Source organism: Ovis canadensis, chromosome 5, assembly GCF_042477335.2.
Source record: "Ovis canadensis isolate MfBH-ARS-UI-01 breed Bighorn chromosome 5, ARS-UI_OviCan_v2, whole genome shotgun sequence".
Lineage (NCBI taxonomy): Eukaryota > Metazoa > Chordata > Mammalia > Artiodactyla > Bovidae > Ovis > Ovis canadensis.
Window position 1 is genome coordinate 19,935,684 of NC_091249.1, and position 19,414 is coordinate 19,955,097.

The 19,414-nt window shown below is 52.4% G+C and overlaps 1 protein-coding gene across 16 annotated transcripts in view; it reads right to left on the reverse strand.

Moving 5' to 3' along the window:
* FCHO1 (FCH and mu domain containing endocytic adaptor 1) overlaps positions 1-13,158 on the reverse strand; it is a 29,847-nt gene extending 16,689 nt beyond the window's left edge. For 3 of the 16 annotated variants that reach the window (XM_069590644.1, XM_069590639.1, XM_069590631.1), the window contains exons 1-5: positions 8,826-8,918; positions 7,302-7,350; positions 6,488-6,558; positions 2,248-2,339; positions 1,094-1,168 (exon numbers count right to left, since the gene is read on the reverse strand). In XM_069590644.1, coding sequence (XP_069446745.1) covers positions 1,094-1,168; positions 2,248-2,339; positions 6,488-6,514 — 194 coding nt within the window. In that variant the 5' untranslated portion in view covers positions 6,515-6,558; positions 7,302-7,350; positions 8,826-8,918. Of the gene's footprint in view, positions 1-1,093; positions 1,169-2,247; positions 2,340-6,487; positions 6,559-7,301; positions 7,351-7,754; positions 7,818-8,724; positions 8,919-12,082; positions 12,222-13,141 lie in introns of those variants that run through there. The other 13 variants (XM_069590645.1, XM_069590642.1, XM_069590636.1 and 10 more) reach the window with 8 other exon arrangements.
* Between the last annotated feature and the right edge of the window lie 6,256 nt (positions 13,159-19,414).

Genomic DNA, 19,414 nt, shown 5'->3' on the forward strand with positions numbered 1-19,414 from the left:
TGGAAGGCCCCGTCCCTCACCCAAGGCCCCTCAGCAAATGAACGTCCGAGCAGGAGTTTCAACCTAGGCTGACGCCCGCCGTCCTCTGTCTGGACTCCAGGCCCAGCCCGATACTCCCCTTCCCACCTCTTTCCCCCACCTCATCTCCACTGTGCCCAGGCCCTGCAGCCACACCTGCCTCTTTGCTCCTCCCTGAAATGCACAAGTGTGCGGCTGCCTCAGGGCCTTTGCACTAGCTGAGCCACCTCCCTGGGTCTCTGCCCCTCGGATACCCCCACGCCTGATTCTTCCTCATTACTGAGATCTCAGCTCCAGATATAGTGCCCACCTTCTAATGCTCCTATTTCATCCCCTTCCTAGCACTGTTCTCTCTGGGAAAGGAGTTTGTTCGTGTTTGTGGTTAACATCTGTCACAGATCCCAGACGCACACCCTACAAACAGGGCATGTAGGTGGCTGGAGGCTTGATCTGTTTTGATTGCCCCTGGGGTCCCTGGTGCCTCGAACAATGTCTGGCACACTGTATGGGTTCAGTAAATATCCACTGAATGAATGAATGAATTATAGCCCGCCAGGCTCCTCTGTCCGTGGGATTTCCCAGGCAAGAATACTGCAGTGGGTAGCCATTCCCTTCTCCAGGGGATCTTCCTGACCTAGGGATCAAACCTGTGTCTCCTGCATTGGCAGGCAGGTTCTTTACCACTGTACGTGCGGGCTCAGTTGTGTCCAGCTTTTGTGATCCCATAGACTGCAGTCCACCAGGCTCCTCTGTCCATGGGATTTCCCAGGCAAGAATACTGGAATGGGTTGCCATTTCCTTCTTCAGGGGATCTTCCCCACCCAGGGACTGAACCCAAGTTTCCTGCACTGCAGGCAGATTCTTTACCACTAGTGACAGCTGGGAAGCCTCTTTATCACTGAGCCACCTATATATACATTTATATTCCTCTGTCCAATTAGCCCATAAGCAGGGGGATGACTCCACACCCCACATATCACAAGTGTGAAGGGATGTACAGCCAAGGGCAGCCTCCTGCTGCCCCCAGGGACCCCCATACCCTTGGCGACTCCTGCCTCACCCACAGCCCACTCACCCCATGGGGGTCCCGTTGCTGGCCAGCTTGGAAAGTTTTGCCATCGCCTTCGAGTAGGTCTCCTCGATGGTGGCCCTGGATAGGAGGACAGGGAAAGGATGGGGAAGGTCCTAGGCACCTTGGGATAGGCCCCATACCCCTGGGCCTCAGTTTCCCCATCTCAAACATCTGAGCAGGGGCCTCCAAAAGAATGATATAGCCCCCCGGCAGGGGAAGATGTTTGGGAAATTCACGGGAGAGGTTTTCATCCTTAAATAAAATTTTACTAACAGCAGTAGCAGCAGCAGCAGCAGCAAGAGCAAGTAAACAAAATTTTGAGCACATAGTATGTTTCATGTGCTTTGTCTCATTTAATTGCAGAAGATAAACTCAGATTTCTTTATTCCCTCTAGACAGACACTGCTAAATGCTTACCTAATATCCACTCACATTTTCATCCTGATAGAATTTCAGTTTTATTTGGGGTAGCCATGTGCCCAGTTTAAACTAGTTACCCACTGGGGTATTTTTTTTCCCACTGGGGTATTTTTTGACAGAGGCACCCATGGGGTGCCACAGACAATAGTGGATGGATCCAGGGTCTGAAGCCTCATGAAACGGAGCGTGGCTGTGACAGTTCCTGTGTGACAGCCTCAGAGAGGAAAAACCTGGTTAATAATCCTCTGGACTCTCTGCCCGGATTTAACAGGCATTCAGCTGCTGAGTGGCTGGGGAGCAGAGATTGCCTTGCAATTTGAGTTTATTGTGTTTTCTGGGACGTTGGAGCATTTACAAGCTGAAATGTAGATTATTTCATAGAACATGTATTTTCTTTTATCGTACTCAGGGCCCGAGATTGAGTTTTCAAATTTCTCCTTGTAAGTAGGTCATATTATCATCTCTACAAGAGGAGGCCTTAGAAGTCTGGTGATTATTGTTTGAAATGGGGCATAGGGCTGACAGTGTTGAGAACTGTCAGTCAGGAGGATCTTCAAGCTCATTTGGTTCCTGGAGACCCCAGGGATCAGGACCCTTTCTGGCAGAATGTGGTGCCCTGTCAGGGTGGGATGGGCACGGGAAAAAGGGGGCAGAGCCTGGGTGGAAGTACAAGATGGGCATGGCAGTGCGGACTTCATCCCTGGCCCCGAGGATGGATAGGGCTTGGGGAACCTCACCTCTCCCGGATGAAGTCTGCCAGCTCCTTGGTGGAGATGGGCCCCTGCTTCACGCTGTGGTACAGGACCTCAAAGCCATGGTTTTTCTCTCCCTGCAGGGGGTGAGGATGGAGATTGAGAAAGGGGATGGAGAGGACGTCAAGGATGCCTAGCAACAGGGGCCCAGGCTGAAGAGCTAACTGGCAGAAGTCCATACTCTTGGCATAGGCATTGGTTCTGGCCTGAGCCAGTCACCTGTTGCATTTCCCCTGGTCCTAAGGATTGGCTTACGGACCTTAATTTGGTCTAATTAGAAAAGACGCCGGGATTCTTGTACCATAGCTGAGAGAGAGGCAGTCTCATTCACTCTTATCTTCCTCTCTCGCTATCTTTCTGTCTTTCTGTGCGAATGTGTACGTATCTCTCTACCTCTGTTTGCTCCTTTCTCTTTGGTCTCTTCCCCTCTGTTTTTCTCTTTGTATCTTTCCATAAATGAGAGATTATGTGGTCACAGGAGATCCTGGAAACCAAATGGAAACCATGAATTTTGGAAAGATGCTGAACTTGAGGGTCTGAATTAAGAGCGTGTTGAGGGACTTTCCTGGGGGTCCAATGGTTAAGAATCCACCTTCCAATGCAACGGATGAGGGTTCAATCCCTGGTCAGGGACCTAAGATCCCACATGTCGTGGCGAAACGAAGCCCACGAGCCACAGCTACAGAGCCCAGGCACTCTTGAGCCTGTGTGCTGCAACAAAGGTCTTGGTTATGAAGTCTTTTAAAAAAAAGCATCTTGAGCAGAGAGGTGCTGGACCAAACCAACCCTGAAAGCCACACTATTGCACAACTCTTCAAGTTTATGAATTAATACAACCCCTGTTGCTTAAGTCGCCGTAGCCTTATTTTTTGTTATCTTCAACATGAAAATCCCCTCTGAGGACTCCACAAAGCAAGATGTGGGCCTGATACTCTCTCAGGAGTGCAGTGCAGGGCGGGGCGCAGAAGGGGCATTTGAGTTTGTTGAATAGAGGGACAAGCTATTTTGCTGTTGCCTGGTGCTGGTGGGGACAGAGCCTCTACCCTGGTGTCTGCTGATGTCTTGCACAGAACCCCTTTTCTCCCACCTCTGGGGTCACCACGGTTTGAGGCGGGGCTAGGGCTACACTGTGTGATCCAGACCAGTCATGTCTCTCGCCGAGCCTACAGTGACTCCTCATTAAGATGGGCCAGGGAGTCATCTACCTCTCATATGCGCTGATCCACATCATGGTCCTCTAAAGTCCCAAAGGCAGCACTCCTCATTGAATAAGCCACTAGGTTAGTCACTATCATGTCCCACTCTTTGCAACCCCATGGACTGTAGTCCACCAGGCTCCTCTGTCCATGGGATTCTCCAGGCAAGAATACTGGAGTGGGTTGCCATGCCCTCCTCCAGGGGATCTTCCGGACCCAGGGATCGAACCCACATCTCTTGTGCCTAGCGCCACCTGGGAAGTACAGTGGGGAGGCCTCAGCAAACAACCCCAGCAGCCCCCTGCCTACCCCACCCAGGGGATCCTCGGGTAAGGCTGCACCAGGCACTGCTGCCCAGGCCAGCATCTGGAGCTGACTCAGAGCCAACTGCTGGCCTGTTTCCCAGACCTGGCAAACCCCCAGCAGTGTCTGACCCCCTTGGGCTGGGCTGGCAGCCGAGGGTCCTGGGAGGGGCTGTCTTGAGCCTATGTCTCCTATCAGAACCTCTGGACACCAGTCTTGCTCTCCAGCCAGGCCCAGAGAGATGTTTCTCTCTCTCTCTTTCTAGATTTACTTGTTTGTTTCGGGCTGTGCTGCATCGTTGGTGTGCAAGCTCCTCGCTAGTTGCAGTGTGCAGGCTGCTCACTGCAGCAGCTTCTCTTGTCGGGAAGAACGGGCTTTAGGGCGTGAGGGCTCTGACTGTTGCAGGATATGGTCTCAACAGCTGCGGCTCCCGGGCTCTGGAGCACAGGCCCAGAAGCTGTGGCTCCCGGGCTCTGGAGCACAGGCCCAGAAGCTGCGGCTCCCGGGCTCTGGAGCACAGGCCCAGAAGCTGCGGCTCCCAGGCTCTGGAGCACAGGCCCAGTAGTTGCGGCTCCCGGGCTCTGGAGCACAGGCTCAATAGCTGTGGTGCATGGGCTTAGTTGCTCTGCAGTATGTGGGCCTTTCCTGAATCAGGGATCGAACGTGTGTCTCCCGTATTGGCAGGCGGATTCTTTACCACTGAGCCACCAAGGAAACCCAAGAGATCTTTCTAATACAGCTTGATCATGTCCTTCTCCTGCTCACACTTCCCCCGAGTGCCCTCCCTGCCTCCAGCCCTGCCTTGGCCCAACAAGACTGGGGCATCCTTGTCTGGCTTGGTCTCTCCCACGTGGAGCCTCCTTCAGATCAGTCAGGGCCCAGCATCATCCAGCAAAGAGCCAGCAATACTAACAATAGACAAAAAGAAACATTAAGTAAAAGAAATAGACAGGGGACTTCCCTCACAGTGGTTAAGAATCTGCCTTGCAGTGCGGGGGACGCAGGTTCGATTCCTGGGCAGGGAACTAAGATCCCACGTGTGTCTGAGCAAATAAGCCTGCCACAACTACTAAAGCCCCGTCCTGGAGCCTGTGCGGCGCAATTACTGAGCCGACAGCCAGACAGGCCGTGCGAAACAGTGGAAGATCCCACACGCTGCAACTAAGACCAGACACAGCCGATAAACAGATAAATAAATAAGCAAATAAAAGAGAAACGGACATTCTGGGGTGCTCCCCGAGCCCTGGGGAGGTAGGAGCCTCATTCCCCTTTCCCACATGGAGAAACTTAGTCTTCAGGATGCAAAGTCACTTGCCCAAGCGCTCCCAGAAGAGCCCAATTCAAATCCCAAACTCAAAGCTCTTATCCGCTCTGTACCAGGGTATCTTTGGAGGGAGGGGTTAGGGGGTGGCTACTATTTTCTCTTTGCTAGTCTCAATTTTCTGCAGTGAACTTGCCTGCCTCACACAATTAGAAAGAATTTAAAATACATGTAGATGCCCCGGTCAGGACTGCAAAATGTGGGAAACAACTGATCCTCAAAAGGTCAAACCCCCTTACACAAAGTGCCACTGGGGTCTCAGAGAGGGGCAGCCCTTGGATGAGGTCACACAGCCATTCAAAGGCAAATCCAGGGATTGTGACCCTTGGAAAGAAGGTGGAGGTCCAGCCCTCCCATCCCTCCCACCCCTCTACCCACCGCCCGCAGGTGGCAAGGGGGTGCTGCCCCTTTAAGAAAGCAAATGCTAGTAAGAGGAGCCCCAGCTGGGGAGGGAGAAAGGCCTGTTGCCAGGGGTAACTAGTTGCCTAGCAACGGGCTTCCTCTCTGCAAGCTCTGAGCTTGCAACCAAGGAAGGGGCTTTCTGCCCTGGGTCCTACCCTATTCTCCTGTTCACATCTCCTCTGTGTCTCCCCATTAGCCTAGCTCTGCAAGAGGAGTCCTTGTGCCCTCCACTGGCCACCCCGTGTCACACCTCTTTATTTTTGCCCAGGTGGCTCCCCCTGCCCAGAATGCCTTTCTGGCATCCTTCAAAGCCCATGGCAAACACAGCTCTGCATCCTGCTCCTTCTCTGGCACACCCAAGGTTGGGCTCTGTCCTGACTCAGTAGGACTAGAGGTGTCTTACTAGCTCTGTGTCCCCCAGACTGAGGGTTCCTCAGGGTCAGGGTTGGGAGGCAGTCTCCTGGGGGCTCCAACATCTCCCAGAGTGGGCTGGGTGGGTGGTGGTGGTGACAGGGAGGAAGAGAGTGAACGGGTAAAAACAAATCTGTCTCACTTGGCTCCTTGAGTCACACTGTGTGGTCCCCAGTCTGGAGAGCAGACAGGTGAGCAGGTCCCTGGGGGTCAAGTCAAGAAAACCCCCCAACTCTCCAGCATGGGGAAGACGAGGAAATTCCCTGGCTGGAATGATCCTGGAAGCTCGGTCCGGCCCTGGGTTTGAGATCTGACTGTATACTTTCTCACTGGGCAACTTCAGGTAAGAGATTCCTACTTTGGGCCTCAGTCACCCTGTTCAAGCTGTGATGTGCCCAAGGCCACAAGGCCTATGACATCTGCGGCTATAGATTCAAACCCAGCCTGACTCCTCCCACTTTAACTTCTACCCCCTGCAAACCGTCCATCTGCCCAAGACTCTGCCCACAAGCCACCAGGTTTCTCCATCTCCATTAAAGCCCCCACAGCCCTTCCAGGACACCCCACCAAAATAAGAGTGAATCTTACTTACCCAAAAATACTCCCCAAAATACGACATTTTGATGGCCTCTGTGGAGACCCCTGAAGGTTCCTATCTTGTGCCTGTACAAAGAGAGAGGCAAATTTGAGTTGTAGTCACAGCCGGCTCGGGCCTAAGGAGGGGAAATTCCAACTTCTCTCCTTGTGGAGGAAGGAGAAAGAGGATGGAGGAGGAACCCAAAGCCCCAAAGTTGGGAGTATGCCAGGGCCCCTGGAGTGATTCAGCTTGGGGCATGGTCCCCAAATAGCTCCCAGCCTAGGGGGACAGAGTTGGATACAGATACCCCCAGCCCTGTGGGGTCAGAGCTAAACTAAATGAAGGGATAGGGGCTGGGGGAGCCTAGACTAGAGGAGGGGGCTTGGGGGTGGGGTTTTTAAGCATGAAGAGGAGTTCAGGGTGGGGGATGGGTAGAAAAGCTCTGGGCCATTTCAGAGACAGAAAAACTGAGTCCCCTCAAGCTACTTGCCAAGGTAACAAAGCCAGGAAATGACAGCAGATTTGTACTTGGGTCAGCTGAGTCCCGTGAGCACTCAGCTCTGCACTGGGCAGCTCCTGTCGGAAGAGGTAAGCTCTTACCAGCTCCTGTCTGGTAAGAGGTGGACACTGGGACTGTGATTGGCCACATGGGAGTTGGGGTCCTTCAAGTGGCCCTAAGGTTCCCTCAGGGTCTCCTGAATCCCTTTACAACAGTCCCCATGCCATGCACACTCCTGGGGTGGAAAGTTCAACCCTCGCCACGGTGACCCAGCTGACACTGGTGCGTCCATGAGTCCTGACCCTGCCCCCTGGAAGCCAGTGTGTTCACCTGGTAGGTATCTGAGTCACTGTCCAGCTCCGTGCCTCAGTTTCCCCATCTGCAAAACATGAGGAAATGCCTAGACGGGATCTTACTGGAGGACCCCAGGCCTCCCAGGAGAAGGGGATGAGCCAAGCCACCAGGCGAGGAAGGGACACTTGGTGTCCTTGGCATGTTGTCGAGGTTGGGCTTGTCACTGGAGCCCACAAGCCTCATCCATAATTCATGACCCCGAGGGCAGTTCAGCAGCAGCTGGGAGCCCAAGAGGCACAGTAGCAGCAGAGACGGGGCTGATGACCGCAGGGATGGGAAAGTTACCTGGGCCTCACTAGAAAGGACTGAGCAAGGACCTTGGGCAAGGCTGCTCCTCTCTAAGCCACAGTTTTCTAATCTTGAGTTTAATTTGACCCATTATCAGCTATTCTCCGGTTACATGACTTCCATAAGTCACCTAGCACTCACCATGTGCCTACCTGGCCAGGACAATACCAGGGTCCATGAGATGATTCGGCTGGGGGACTTGAACTAAAGGAGAGGGCATGGGAGTTGGGGTTTTAAAGCATGAATAGGAGTTCACCAAGCAAACAATTATTTTATTCAACAAATATTCCCAACCACCACCCTGTGTTGGGTGGCACTGGGACCCCTGAGAAACTCCAGCCCCCAGTGTAGCCCATAAGGAAACCTAGTCTAACTGGGGACATACAAAGCTGACATCCAAAGAGGGAAAAGCCCTAAATTCCCATCTCATTTCTTAGATTTTGGCCGTGACCTAGACCCTGAGCATTTCCAAATCCCTTGGAGCTATGCTAACTGATAATGGGAACCGCTAGCCCCCATGTAGCAACTTAATTTTAAACTAAATAAAATCAAATACAATTAACCTCCTACTTCTTCAGCTGTGCCAGCCTCATTTCCAGGGCTCAGTAGCCACACAAGGCTGGTGGCCACTGTACTAGACAGCACAGATGAAGTCCTGCTAGACAGCACAGGTCTAGGAGATCCTAGGAGCCAGAGGGCCTAAGTTCCCCCCAAACCAAGAATCTTTGCTACTGTTTTCACAGCTCCCATTAGATTGCCCCTCCCCGTTACACACACACTGAACACCAGTGTGAGTGCGACACTGGGTCCAGCTCCTTTCAGGCAATGCACACTCATTCAACCTTCACAAGCACAACGCGGGGCTCAATATCAACTTTACAGATGAGGAAACTGAACCACAGAGAGGTCACCGACTGTCCCCAGGTCACTATGGCTTTGTCCCTGACCTGTCTGCTGAAGAACCCCTGTTCGAAACTACCACATGTGGCTCTGGTTCGCCATATTTCCGCGACCGCCCTGCCATCCATCCTGCCGCTCAGGGTTGTAAAGTCGGGGAGCACAGCGGCAGAGCAAAGGGTGACCCTGAGTAGGCCCAGGAAGCGACACCTACTGTTTCTCTCGAAACCCGGGCCAGGTAGGAGGGTCTCCCTTCTGTCCCTGAGACAGGAAAGGAGGAGCAATGGGGGCCTCCTGGCCTGAGCTCAAACTCACCGGACAGCGAGTGGGAACAGAGCCCCTGAGACAGGACGGGTACCAGGAGATAACCACGTGGCTCCTGCCGCTTCCGTTAGCTGAGGCCCCTGTGCCTGGGGGACAGGAAGCTCACCCCGCCCCGCCCATGGCCCAACCGCCAGCTCACCTCCCCGGCCAGACCAGCACCCCTGGGACCTCCCTAGAACTGAGCAGGTGCTGGGTGGGAAAGCTGAGGCCCCCACCTTGGGGCTATCATTAGCGAGCAAATACAATCTTGATAACAATTGTCAAATAATAGGACCCACAAATTTGAGCACCAACCATGTAGATGAAACATTCCACATCTCACCATTCTTAGGTGGGCCAGTGATGCCTGCTTCAGTGGGTAGGGGTGGGAAACCCAAGACTCAGAGAGGGGAGTCGATGTGCCCAAGGTTGCACAGCCTGTGAATGGGAGCACCAAGACTCAAACCCAGGGTGGCATGAGGCCTTCCACAGGCCTGAGGCGCTTTTGCTTTTAGAGTCCCTTCCTCCACTTAAAAAAAGAGTTTACCCTATTTTTACAACTACATTTGACATAGAGACAAATATATTAATACCATATATTAAATGTTTTCTTTGACCCCAAAGCCTGGGGTTTTTTCCCCCTTCTGATTTTAAAAGAAGTTAAAAACATCTTTACGGACTCCAAGGTTGTGCCTAGACATGGTGGTCACTGTGTCTGATGGAGAAGTCAGCCCTGTGTGAACCCAGGTCTCCCAGCCTCCTCAGTGCCAGGGCAAAGCCCAGAGATGGACAGGTCCTTGCCCAAGGTCACAAAGCAGGCTGTCAGCTGACCCGGATGCCCCCATCCTCTGGCTGCCGGAAGTGGGGAACAGAGTCCTTCCCAGAGATGGCTGACATAAGCTCTGGGCGCTGCCTGGAGATCCAGCCTCCCCAGCATCAATTCCCAAAACCCTGGGGTTTCTCGCCAGTTCAGCATTTGAGCAGGTCTGGGAGCAGATAAAACAAGACAGGAACCAAGTCAGCAAAGAAGGCAGGGCTCCTGTTCCTGTCGGGTTGTCTGGAACTCCTGACCTCTCAGTAGGTGGCCTTGGGCTGCCCCTGACCTCTCTGGGCCTCTAGGCTTCTGCAAAACAGGATCTATCATTTTGCTCTCCCTCGGACTCCAGTTTGGGGTCCTTTTCTTCTTTTCCTGTGACCGGCCTCTTGGCTATGCTGCTTCAAGGACCAACTCTGTCATGCACTTGCTCCCCTCTAGGGCTGGCCACCAGGGTTGTGCCCATTTACACAGTCTGGCTTGATTCTCACAGTAGCACTTGCAGGCGGGGTCTCAACTCAGCCATCACCCCCAGTGAGGCAACTGAGGCAGTGGCCCCATGTCATACAGTAACTGGGTGGTGAACAGCCTCTGAGCTTCTGCTCAGGAGTTTTTCAGTCTTCCCTGCTGTCTCCCCTCTCTCCATCACTTTCCTTGGCCAACACCTATTGAGCACCAACTGACTACTGAGCTCTGGAGACACAGCAGGCAATACCCTTGCAGGTTTCCTCCTTTCCTATCCTGCCCTGACCTGAATCAGCTGTTGACCCTGTTTATACTCACTAATATTGCAATTAGTATTATAATTACAATATGGTAATGATTATAATACGATAATGACTATAGTATTACAATGTCTGCATTTACAGCACTCCCGTTCTGCCAGTCTGCTCTGATCTTCCAAGGGGAATTCAGCCCATTTCATAGAGGGACACACCAAGGTGCCAAGGGGCAAAGCCACTCACAGGAAAGCTGGATTTGAACCTGGGAACTCTGGACTTGCACCCCCACCACAGGGACAGAGCCCCAAGGGACAGGGGATAGACTGCCCCAGCACCTCCCACCTCGTCCTGCCCAGGATCCTATCTAGGTACTGGCTTGCCCCTGGCGTGGGTGAAGGTATGTGGGTCAGGATATGCCCCGGGCAGTCCCGCCAGCGTGACGAGGGTGGAGGAGCCCCTGTTCTGATGATAGCAGCTTGGTAATACGTTTTATTGTCTGGCAAAGCAACTCTTCTGGCAATGCCAGAGTGTGACCATCAGCCCATTTTACAGTGCAGTAAACTGAGGCTCTGAGGCCAGCAAGGCATATGGAGGGATCTCCAAACCTATCTCTCTCTCTCCTCTGACCATCATCTTTAGCAAAAGGGTGGAGTCACAATTTAGCAAAAGATGGAGTGGGTGGATTTCAGAATCAGTAGAGTACAAGCTTTGAAGCCTCAATCCCACTTTCAAATTAAAAATAATAATAATACAGGCTCAGGGAGGTCTGTCATCTGTCCAAGGTCACCAGTGAGGCAGGTCCATCCGAAGCTACCTGCTGGTACCTACTGCAGATGAGGCAGGCGAATTCTGGGATCTGAAGCAGATGGAGGGGCTGCCCACCCCCAACCCTCCTCCGCACCCCACTTTCAGTCAGCCTCCAGCAAGATCCTAATTTACCTCGATTTATTTTAATCCCTGGGAACAGATGCTCACTGCCCATCTCCCACTGAAGCAGGGACCACCACTGAGTCCATGCTCCAGGTCTTTCCAAGCCTGGCCAGGCCTGGACCTTCCAGGCAAGGGACTCCATCTGACCCTCCCCAGAATTCCAATCTTGGGGTCCCTGCAGAGGATGCCAGTGAAATGTCCCTCCATTATCCCATCCTTGTGGTAGGGAGCTAGAAAAAGACACTCTAGAGGAGGGACCAGGGGACCCCCAGCTCCTTAGCCAGGCCTAGATAGGGGTTCACAGAGGAGGGGTTCACAGAGGAAGGGGTTCCTCATGTTGGTCTCAGGGCCGGGGGTGGGGTGGGGTGGGGCGACCTACAGGCCAGAGCTGGGAAGAGGGAAATTGGGGGTGGTCTCCATTTCATCTGTCTTGGGTCCCAGGCTCGAGGGAGAGCGATAAGCTCATCTTTGCAGCTCTGGAACCTAGACCCAGATCCAGGCTTAGAATAAAGGGATTTTGGGGAGGGGTCTCGATTCATAGCAGCCCCCCTGCACGCTCCAGTTCTAGGCCAGGAGATGGAGGATTTAGGAGGGGTCTCTATCTCCCTCCGCGGATCCCCGGTTATCACGCGGGAGGAGGAGGAAGGACCGGGTACCCACCGCGCAGCCCCCCACCCTCTGTTCTCTGTCCCTCACATCCCGCCGCGCCTTCGACCCTGGAGCCTCCGGGCTGCCACGCGCGGTGCGCACGGGGTGCTGCGCGGGCCAGGGGGGTTCGGGGTGTTTCAGGGAACAGCACTCACCTCCCGAGCTCGGGCCGAGCCCCGCGCCCGCCGCCACCTGCGGCTCGGTAGCTGATACCCGAGCCCGCCCCGCTCCGCCCCGCCCCTCCCCTCTCCTCCCCTCCCCTCCCCTCCCCTCCCCTCCCCTCCCTCGGCGGCTGCGGCGCTGCCGCCGGATGGCCCCGCCTCCGGGGCGTGGCCGGGAGAGTCCCCACCTCCGCGGCGGCCTGGGAGGAGGGGCGGGCTGCGAGGCAGGGGCGGGCTGCGAGGCAGGGGCGGGCTGCGAGCGCGCGCGGCCAGCCATTGGGCAATTTAGGCGGCCAGTTCCACCAGCCCTGCGCGCTGATTGTCTGGGGGGGTGCGGCTCCATTTTTTAATCTCCCCGCCCCGCTACCCGCATTTATTTGCATAATTTAAAGCAATAGATCCGGTTCCTTCTACCTGAGACTCGGTGGGAAGAGTCTCCAAGTGTGTGACAAGCACTGAGAAGGACTCTTCTGATTCCTCCCCTACAAGCCTGTGAGCGGCACATATTGATTCTCATTTTACAGATGGGAAAACTGAGGCTCAGAGAAGGCTCCTGCAGGCCACACAGCAGGTCTACAGCCTGATGCAGGCAACCTCAGGATCTGGTCCCAGGGGTTGGGGAGAGCCATCCTTCAGAATGTTGTCATGTCATAAACCTGAGAGGCTCCAGTCGCCCTCAAGTGAGTGCTCTTAAAATGAGATTCATACAGCGCCTGTGGGTCCTCCCACAGAGATTCAAATCTCTGTTCCTGGCTGATCTGCTTGCCTCCAGGCCTACTCCTCCACCAGGCTCCCCAGCTTAGAAAGGCCGCCCAGGAACCTGGCCAGAGGCCTGGGAGTCTCTGAGATCCTTCTCTTCCCTTCATCATCCACACTGGTCACAGTTTGCTTGTTTCCTGTACCCTGCAGTGGCCTGGGCCCAGGGTGCAGCCTGGATGCTGCCTCGGCTCCCTATTGGTACGTGTGCCTCTTCTTGCCTTTACCCCTTCCTCCTGACAATCGCTGTTCCACATGGCAACTATAGGGCTCCCCCCCCAGCAAAGATTTACTTACCTTGTTTTTGGCTGCTCTGGGTCTTTGTTGCTGTACAAAGCCTTTCTCTAGTTGCAGCGAGCAGGGATTACTCTCTAGCGATGGCACATGGGCTTCTCATTGCGGCGGCTTCTCGTGTTCTGGAGCACAGGCTTCACTGGTTGCAGTGTGTAGCCTCAGTCGTCGTGGCACACAGGTCTAGCTGCCATGTGGCATGTAGGCTCTTCCCAGACCAGGGATTGAACCTGTGTCCCCTGCATTGCAAGGCAGATTCTTAACCACTGGACCACCGGAGAAACCCTATAGAGGTTTTTAAAAATACATTTTAAATTTTAGAGCAGTTTTCAATTTACAGAATTCCTATGAAGATATTACAGAGAGTTCCTGTATATCCCACATCCAATTTCTCCTGTTAACACTCAATATTAACACTTGACATAATATGGTACATTTATCACATGAGTTGTTATTATTAACTAAAATGCATACATTATTCAGATTTCCTCAGTTTTCCCTAATTTTCTTTTTCCGTCCCAGGACCCCGGGAAATAAAGTCATCATATGTCTTAGGCTTTTCTGAATTAAGCAGTTTTCTCAGACATTTTTGATATTAATGACCTTGACAGTTTTGAGAACTGGTTAGGTATTTTGTAGGATGTCCCTCAATGGGGATTAAAAAATTTTTTTAAAATTTGTGTTTGACATATAATATTGTGTGAATTTCCTGTGTAGTACATGTTGATTTGATATGTTTATATACTGTTATATGATTGCCACAATGGAAATTTGCCTGATGTTTTTCTCTGGGTTTGACTGGGGTGATGGATTAGAAGATCACAGAGGTGAAACCTCCCCTCATCACACTGTGTCCGGGGCACACGCCTTCAACATGAAATTTCAGTGATGTTCAGATTGCCTGGCTAAGGTAGAGTCTGGCAGGGGTTTCCATTATCAGGTTAGTCTCTGCCGCCTTTCCAAGCTCTACCCTTAGGAAGGAAGTCACTATTTACAGTCCACATCCAAGGGATAAGGAATCACTCTCTCCTACCTCAAGGGCAAAAAATTACTTGGAATTCCTCTGATGGGAAATAAGTTTCTTCTCCCATATCGGTATGGAATCATGGATATTTATTCTATACTTTGGGTTATAACCCAATACTACTTTATTGATTTTCTTGTTCAAATTGTTCCAGCTTTGGCCATTGGAAGCTCATTCAATTGACTCTCATGTTGCTTTGGCACACCCCCGTCTTTTGCTTTTTTTGTCTTTTTGTCTTGTCTTTTTTTCTCTTTTAGCACTTCCCTTTCTTTGTCACTACAACATGCTTCAAGCTCATCTGATATACTTCCTCCCCTAGTCCTAAAATCAGCCTTTCTCCAAGGAGCAGCCCTGGTATCCTTCATTGGAAAATACTTTTAGAAAACCAGCATTTGGGCAGTAAGTGTGCTCATCACTACTGGAGTATAGTTGCTTCTAGGCCCTCTCAGTGGACAGAGCAAGGACATATATGTGTGTATATTAACTTGTATATATACCCAGATCTATATATATTCCCATACGTAACTGTATCTATAGGAATTAAACATGAATTCATACAGATACCTTTACATTTACTAAACTGATCCTCCTAAACTTCTACTTTGCCTGTCTATAATCTCCTGCTCCAATAGGGAGAAACCTGGCTCCTACCATCCCCTCTCCATTTGCTGAATTATTCCATTCAGGGCTACAGATATAGAGGCTCAGGATGTTAACTTGTACCCACAGGGAGCAGGTTTCAAATAGAAAGTGATCACCTGCTTCTCTAGCTCCAAACCCTGCCCCAGTGCCCAGGACCCTCAGTAAAGACCCTACACCCCGGGCCTCCCCATCCCTAAGCCCTCCAGGCCCGCACAGTCTGGCCTTGCTCCTCTCATGGCAGTTCCGCAAAGCTGGTCTCACCTCAGAGCCTTTGCTTCTGCTGTCCCCTCCTCCGGGAGTTCTCTCAGTTCCCCATCTGGCTGGTAGCTTGGCTCTCAGTTCCTGCGTGGTAGCTCTGGTCTGGCTTTCTTTCAGCTCAGAGATAACCCCTCAGGGCTGGGGCAGTTAGGCTTGGCGCCCTCCCCATCAGAAGCTGGGAGGTCCGTGGGGGCTCTGGCACCACCCACGCTAGCTAGGTGGTGTCTGAACTTCATTCATACCCCCATACGTGGCTTCCTCAAGCCTGGGCCAGGGGCAAGGTGGGGAGAGGGCTTTGATTCTTGTCTTACAGGTGCAGGGACTAAGGCTGATAGACAAGAGGCCGCTCTCTGAAGTCACACACGAAGACATGTCAGAGGCAGGGCTTGGCCCAGGTGCACTGAGGCCTGAGCTCTCACCGGTCCTGACCTTGGATCACAGAAGATGTGAGCATGGGGAGGACAGGATGCAGAACAGGCCTGTCTGGGGATAGGGAAGGGATCTCAGGTGTCTGGTCACCACCAATACAGTTCGAGGGTACCCGAAGGTTCATGCCAATCTTCTGTGACTGGGTGTGGGATGAAGGTGTGGGGTCCAGAGAGCTTAAGTAATATTCCCCAGGCCACGGTCCCAGTGCCGCCAAGCTGGAACACAACCAACATTGCCCGAGCACCTACTGTAAGTCAGGAAGGGAAAAGGCACATGCTATACAGGTAGGGTGCCAGCCATGTCCTGTCCCAGCAGCAACGCTGGTTGCAGCCCAGAAGGCAGCACAAGAGTGACTTGCTGGTGGACAGGGTGGTGTTTTAAAGTGATCTGGTTTTGATCGTGCTGGCTCTGCATTGCTGTACACGGGCTCTCTCTCGTTGAGCTGGGCGGGGGCTCTCTCTCTGGTTGAGGTGGGCGGGGGGCTCTCTCTGGTTGAGGTGAGCGGGCGGGGGGGGGCTCTCTGTGGTTGAGGTGAGGGGGGGCTCTCTGTGGTTGAGGTGGGGGGGCTCTCTCTGGTTGAGGTGGGGGGGCTCTCTCTGGTTGAGGTGGGCGGGGGCTCTCTCTGGTTGAGGTGAGGGGGGCTCTCTGTGGTTGAGGTGGGGGGTCTCTCTCTGGTTGAGGTGGGGGGGCTCTCTCTGGTTGAGGTGGGCGGGGGCTTTCTCTGGTTGAGGTGGGGGGTCTCTCTCTGGTTGAGGTGAGGGGGGCTCTCTGTGGTTGAGGTGGGCGGGGGCTCTCTCTCTGGTTGAGGTGGGGGGTGCTCTCTGTGGTTGAGGTGGGCGGGGGCTCTCTCTGGTTGAGGTGCGAGGGTTTCTCACTGCTGTGGCTTCTCTTGGGGCAGAGAGAGGGCTCCAGTAGTTGTGGCCTGGGCTTAGCTGCCCCTTGCCATGTGGGATCTTCCCAGACCAGGGATCGAACCCATGTCCCTTGCATTGGCAGACAGACTCTTAACTACTGGAGCGCCGGGGAAATCCAGGGTGGCGTTTAAAAGGGAGTGGGTCAGGAACAGCCAGAGGAGGCCCTGGGCTGGGGGTGGGGGCCAGAAAGAGAGCAGGGAGGGCTTCCTGGAGAAGGATCCCTAGGTGGTGGGTTTGGAAGATGAGAGGTTTTATGTCGCTCTCTCGGAGAAAGGCTACCCCTCCCCCTTCCATCTTGGCCTTCCAAGAGTCCACATCTTTCCAGATAAGTGCCCTGGCTAGCCCCACCAGGGACCAGGTCCCCTTGGCCCCGCCCCAAGCCCCTCTGGAAAGACTGCCAACTCTACATGCCAATCCTGGTGTGCTCACGGCTCCCCAGCTTAGCTGGTCTCTTCCAACACCGGGTCCTTTGAAGGGCAAGTTCCATCTGCTCAGTGGGGTGTCCATGAAGCTGTAGGGATGGCTCCACCCCCAGCCTCCCAGTGTTCTTGAGGCTTCAATTTTATGTCTCCTCTCGGTTCCTCAAAAAGACCAAGCCTCTGCTTCTGCGGGTCCCGCTGCCACCCTTGCTCTCGGCCGTCCCCTAATTCTGGCTTAATCCTTTGCATCCTCAGTTTTTCCCACCCCCAGGTGTGGTGGATTCCTCTGGCACCCAGTGGCACCCAACATGCCCGGCCTCGCGGGGTGTTGGCCCCTCCTATATGTCTGGCTCCCCTACTTGACACTGCTCCCCGACAGGGCAGCAGCCAGTATGTGTTGACTGATGCAAGGCTGGACGGTGGCATTCCAGGGAGGGGACACCTTGGGTGCAAAGGCCTGGAGGCGTGATCCAGACGTTGGAGCAACACCAAGAAATCAGGGGGTGGTTGTTGCTCAGGCTCTGGGCAAGTATCGGGGAGGGGCTGCCGATGAGCAGGTGGCGCCCACAGTGGGTGCGCAGGACAAGGTCACACGTGGGTCACACATCTGGCTCCTGCCAGGGCTCCAGGGCCCCTGGTGCTCAGGCTGCTGCTGGGGTATTTTTAGTGCATGCTCTGTAGAAGCTGGGCCAGACAGCTGTCAGCAGAGACTGGGGTGGGGAGGGAAGAAGCAGAGAGGAGAGAGAGGAGAAGGGGTGGGGAACTCCAGGTCCCTAACTGCTCTAAGAGGTAAGATGGGAAGTCAGAGTAATGCCTGACACCAGGTGTTGGTAAACCACAGCCCTTTGTAATCCAGCCCACTGGTTTCTTTCTGTAAACAAGATTTTATTGGAATGCAGCTATTTATTTCCATTTGTTCAGCTATAACAGCAGAATTGAGGTCTGGACAGACTCTATGGCCTGCAACACCAAAAAAAAAAAAAAGAAAAAATTATTTATTAGAACAAGCTTGCCAAACCTCCTGCTTGCCAGAATGAAACTATCTCTTTGGGGGGACTTGTCAGTGGCTATTCATTGATTTCCATCACTATTTGATTCTCTTCCTTCTGGGTACAAGAGAGGAGTATATACCTTCCAGCTCCTGTATTGGGCAGAGTCATGTGGCTTGCTTTGGCCAATGAGACGTGAGTGCAGGTGCCACATGGCTTCCTGCTGGAAATCCTTAGGCGCTGGTGCCGGATTTGTCACGTCCCCTTCCTGTCTGGCCACCCGATGTTCTAGGTGGTGGACGCTCTGTCATGCTGGGCTGCTGGGTGAGGGTGAAATACAGCAGCATGGGAAATCTGAAGGGCAGGGAAAGATCCGCCAAGTGTTGAGGGCAAAAGCCCAGCACCCTCCCTGCTCCCCACAACACACACACAACTTACTGAAATAAAAATATAATAAAAGAAATATAATCCAGGTGTTCTTCTTTCTAGGAACGTAAAGACAGATCAATATTAGAAAACCTACTAATAGATTAAAAAAATTTTTTTTTGGCCCTGCTGCGTGGCATGTGGGATCTTAGTTCCCCAACCAGGGATTGAACCTGCACCCCCTATGGTGAAGCTTGAAGTCTTAAACAGTTTTAACCACTGGACCCAGAGAAGCCCCTAGATTTTCCTTTTAAAGATAAACTCACTCCCTCTGGTGGTTCATAACTTTGAGGCCCTGTTATTAGACACATACAAATTTGGAACTGTTACATCTTTTTGGTGAGTTAAAAGCTTTCATTTCATAGTTCTTATTTCTAGGGTGTCTGTGCTGTCCCTTCAGTCGTGTCCAACTCTTTGTGACCCTACGGACTGTGGCCTGCCAGGCTCCTCCGTCCATGAGGATTCTCCAGGAAAGAATACTGGAGTGGGTTGCCACGCCCTCCTCCAGGGGATCTTCCCAACCCAGGGGATCCAGCCCATGTCTCCTGCATTGGCAAGCGTGTTCTTTACCCACTGAGCCACCCAGGAAATCCCTTATTTCTAGTAATACACCAAAAATAAAACTTTATTAATATGGATATATCAGCTTTAATTTTTTTCTTTAGTATTTTCCAGGTTTATTCTTTTCTTTTTCCCCCATCATTTACTTTCAAAAGTTCAGCATCTTCATGTTTAGATGTTTCTTGCAAGTAGCACAAAAACTAGACTAAAAAATACAGTTTGAAAAAAAATCTATCTTTTAACTGGAGTTTTCTGCCTGTCTGCATTTACTTAATAACTGGCAAATTTTTATGTATGCATTTTCATTATCTTGTGCTTTCTGTTTGTACCTGTTTCCTTATGGAAGAATTTGGGATTTTCTTTTCCAGTCTAGTTTCTCCCCTCTACTAATCTGGAAGTTATAGACTAGTTCTGTTCACCCAGTATTTACTGTAACTATTAATACTGCTACTCTGCTCAACTAAGCAGTTATGTTACTCTCCCCTCAAACAATGTCAAGATTTTATTTTTTTTTTCTTTTCAATGTCAAGATTTTAAAAGCTTACTCCACTAAGTGTTTACTTATTTGCCACTGTTGCCTAATGCAATTTTTCATCCTACATATTGGATACTATAAT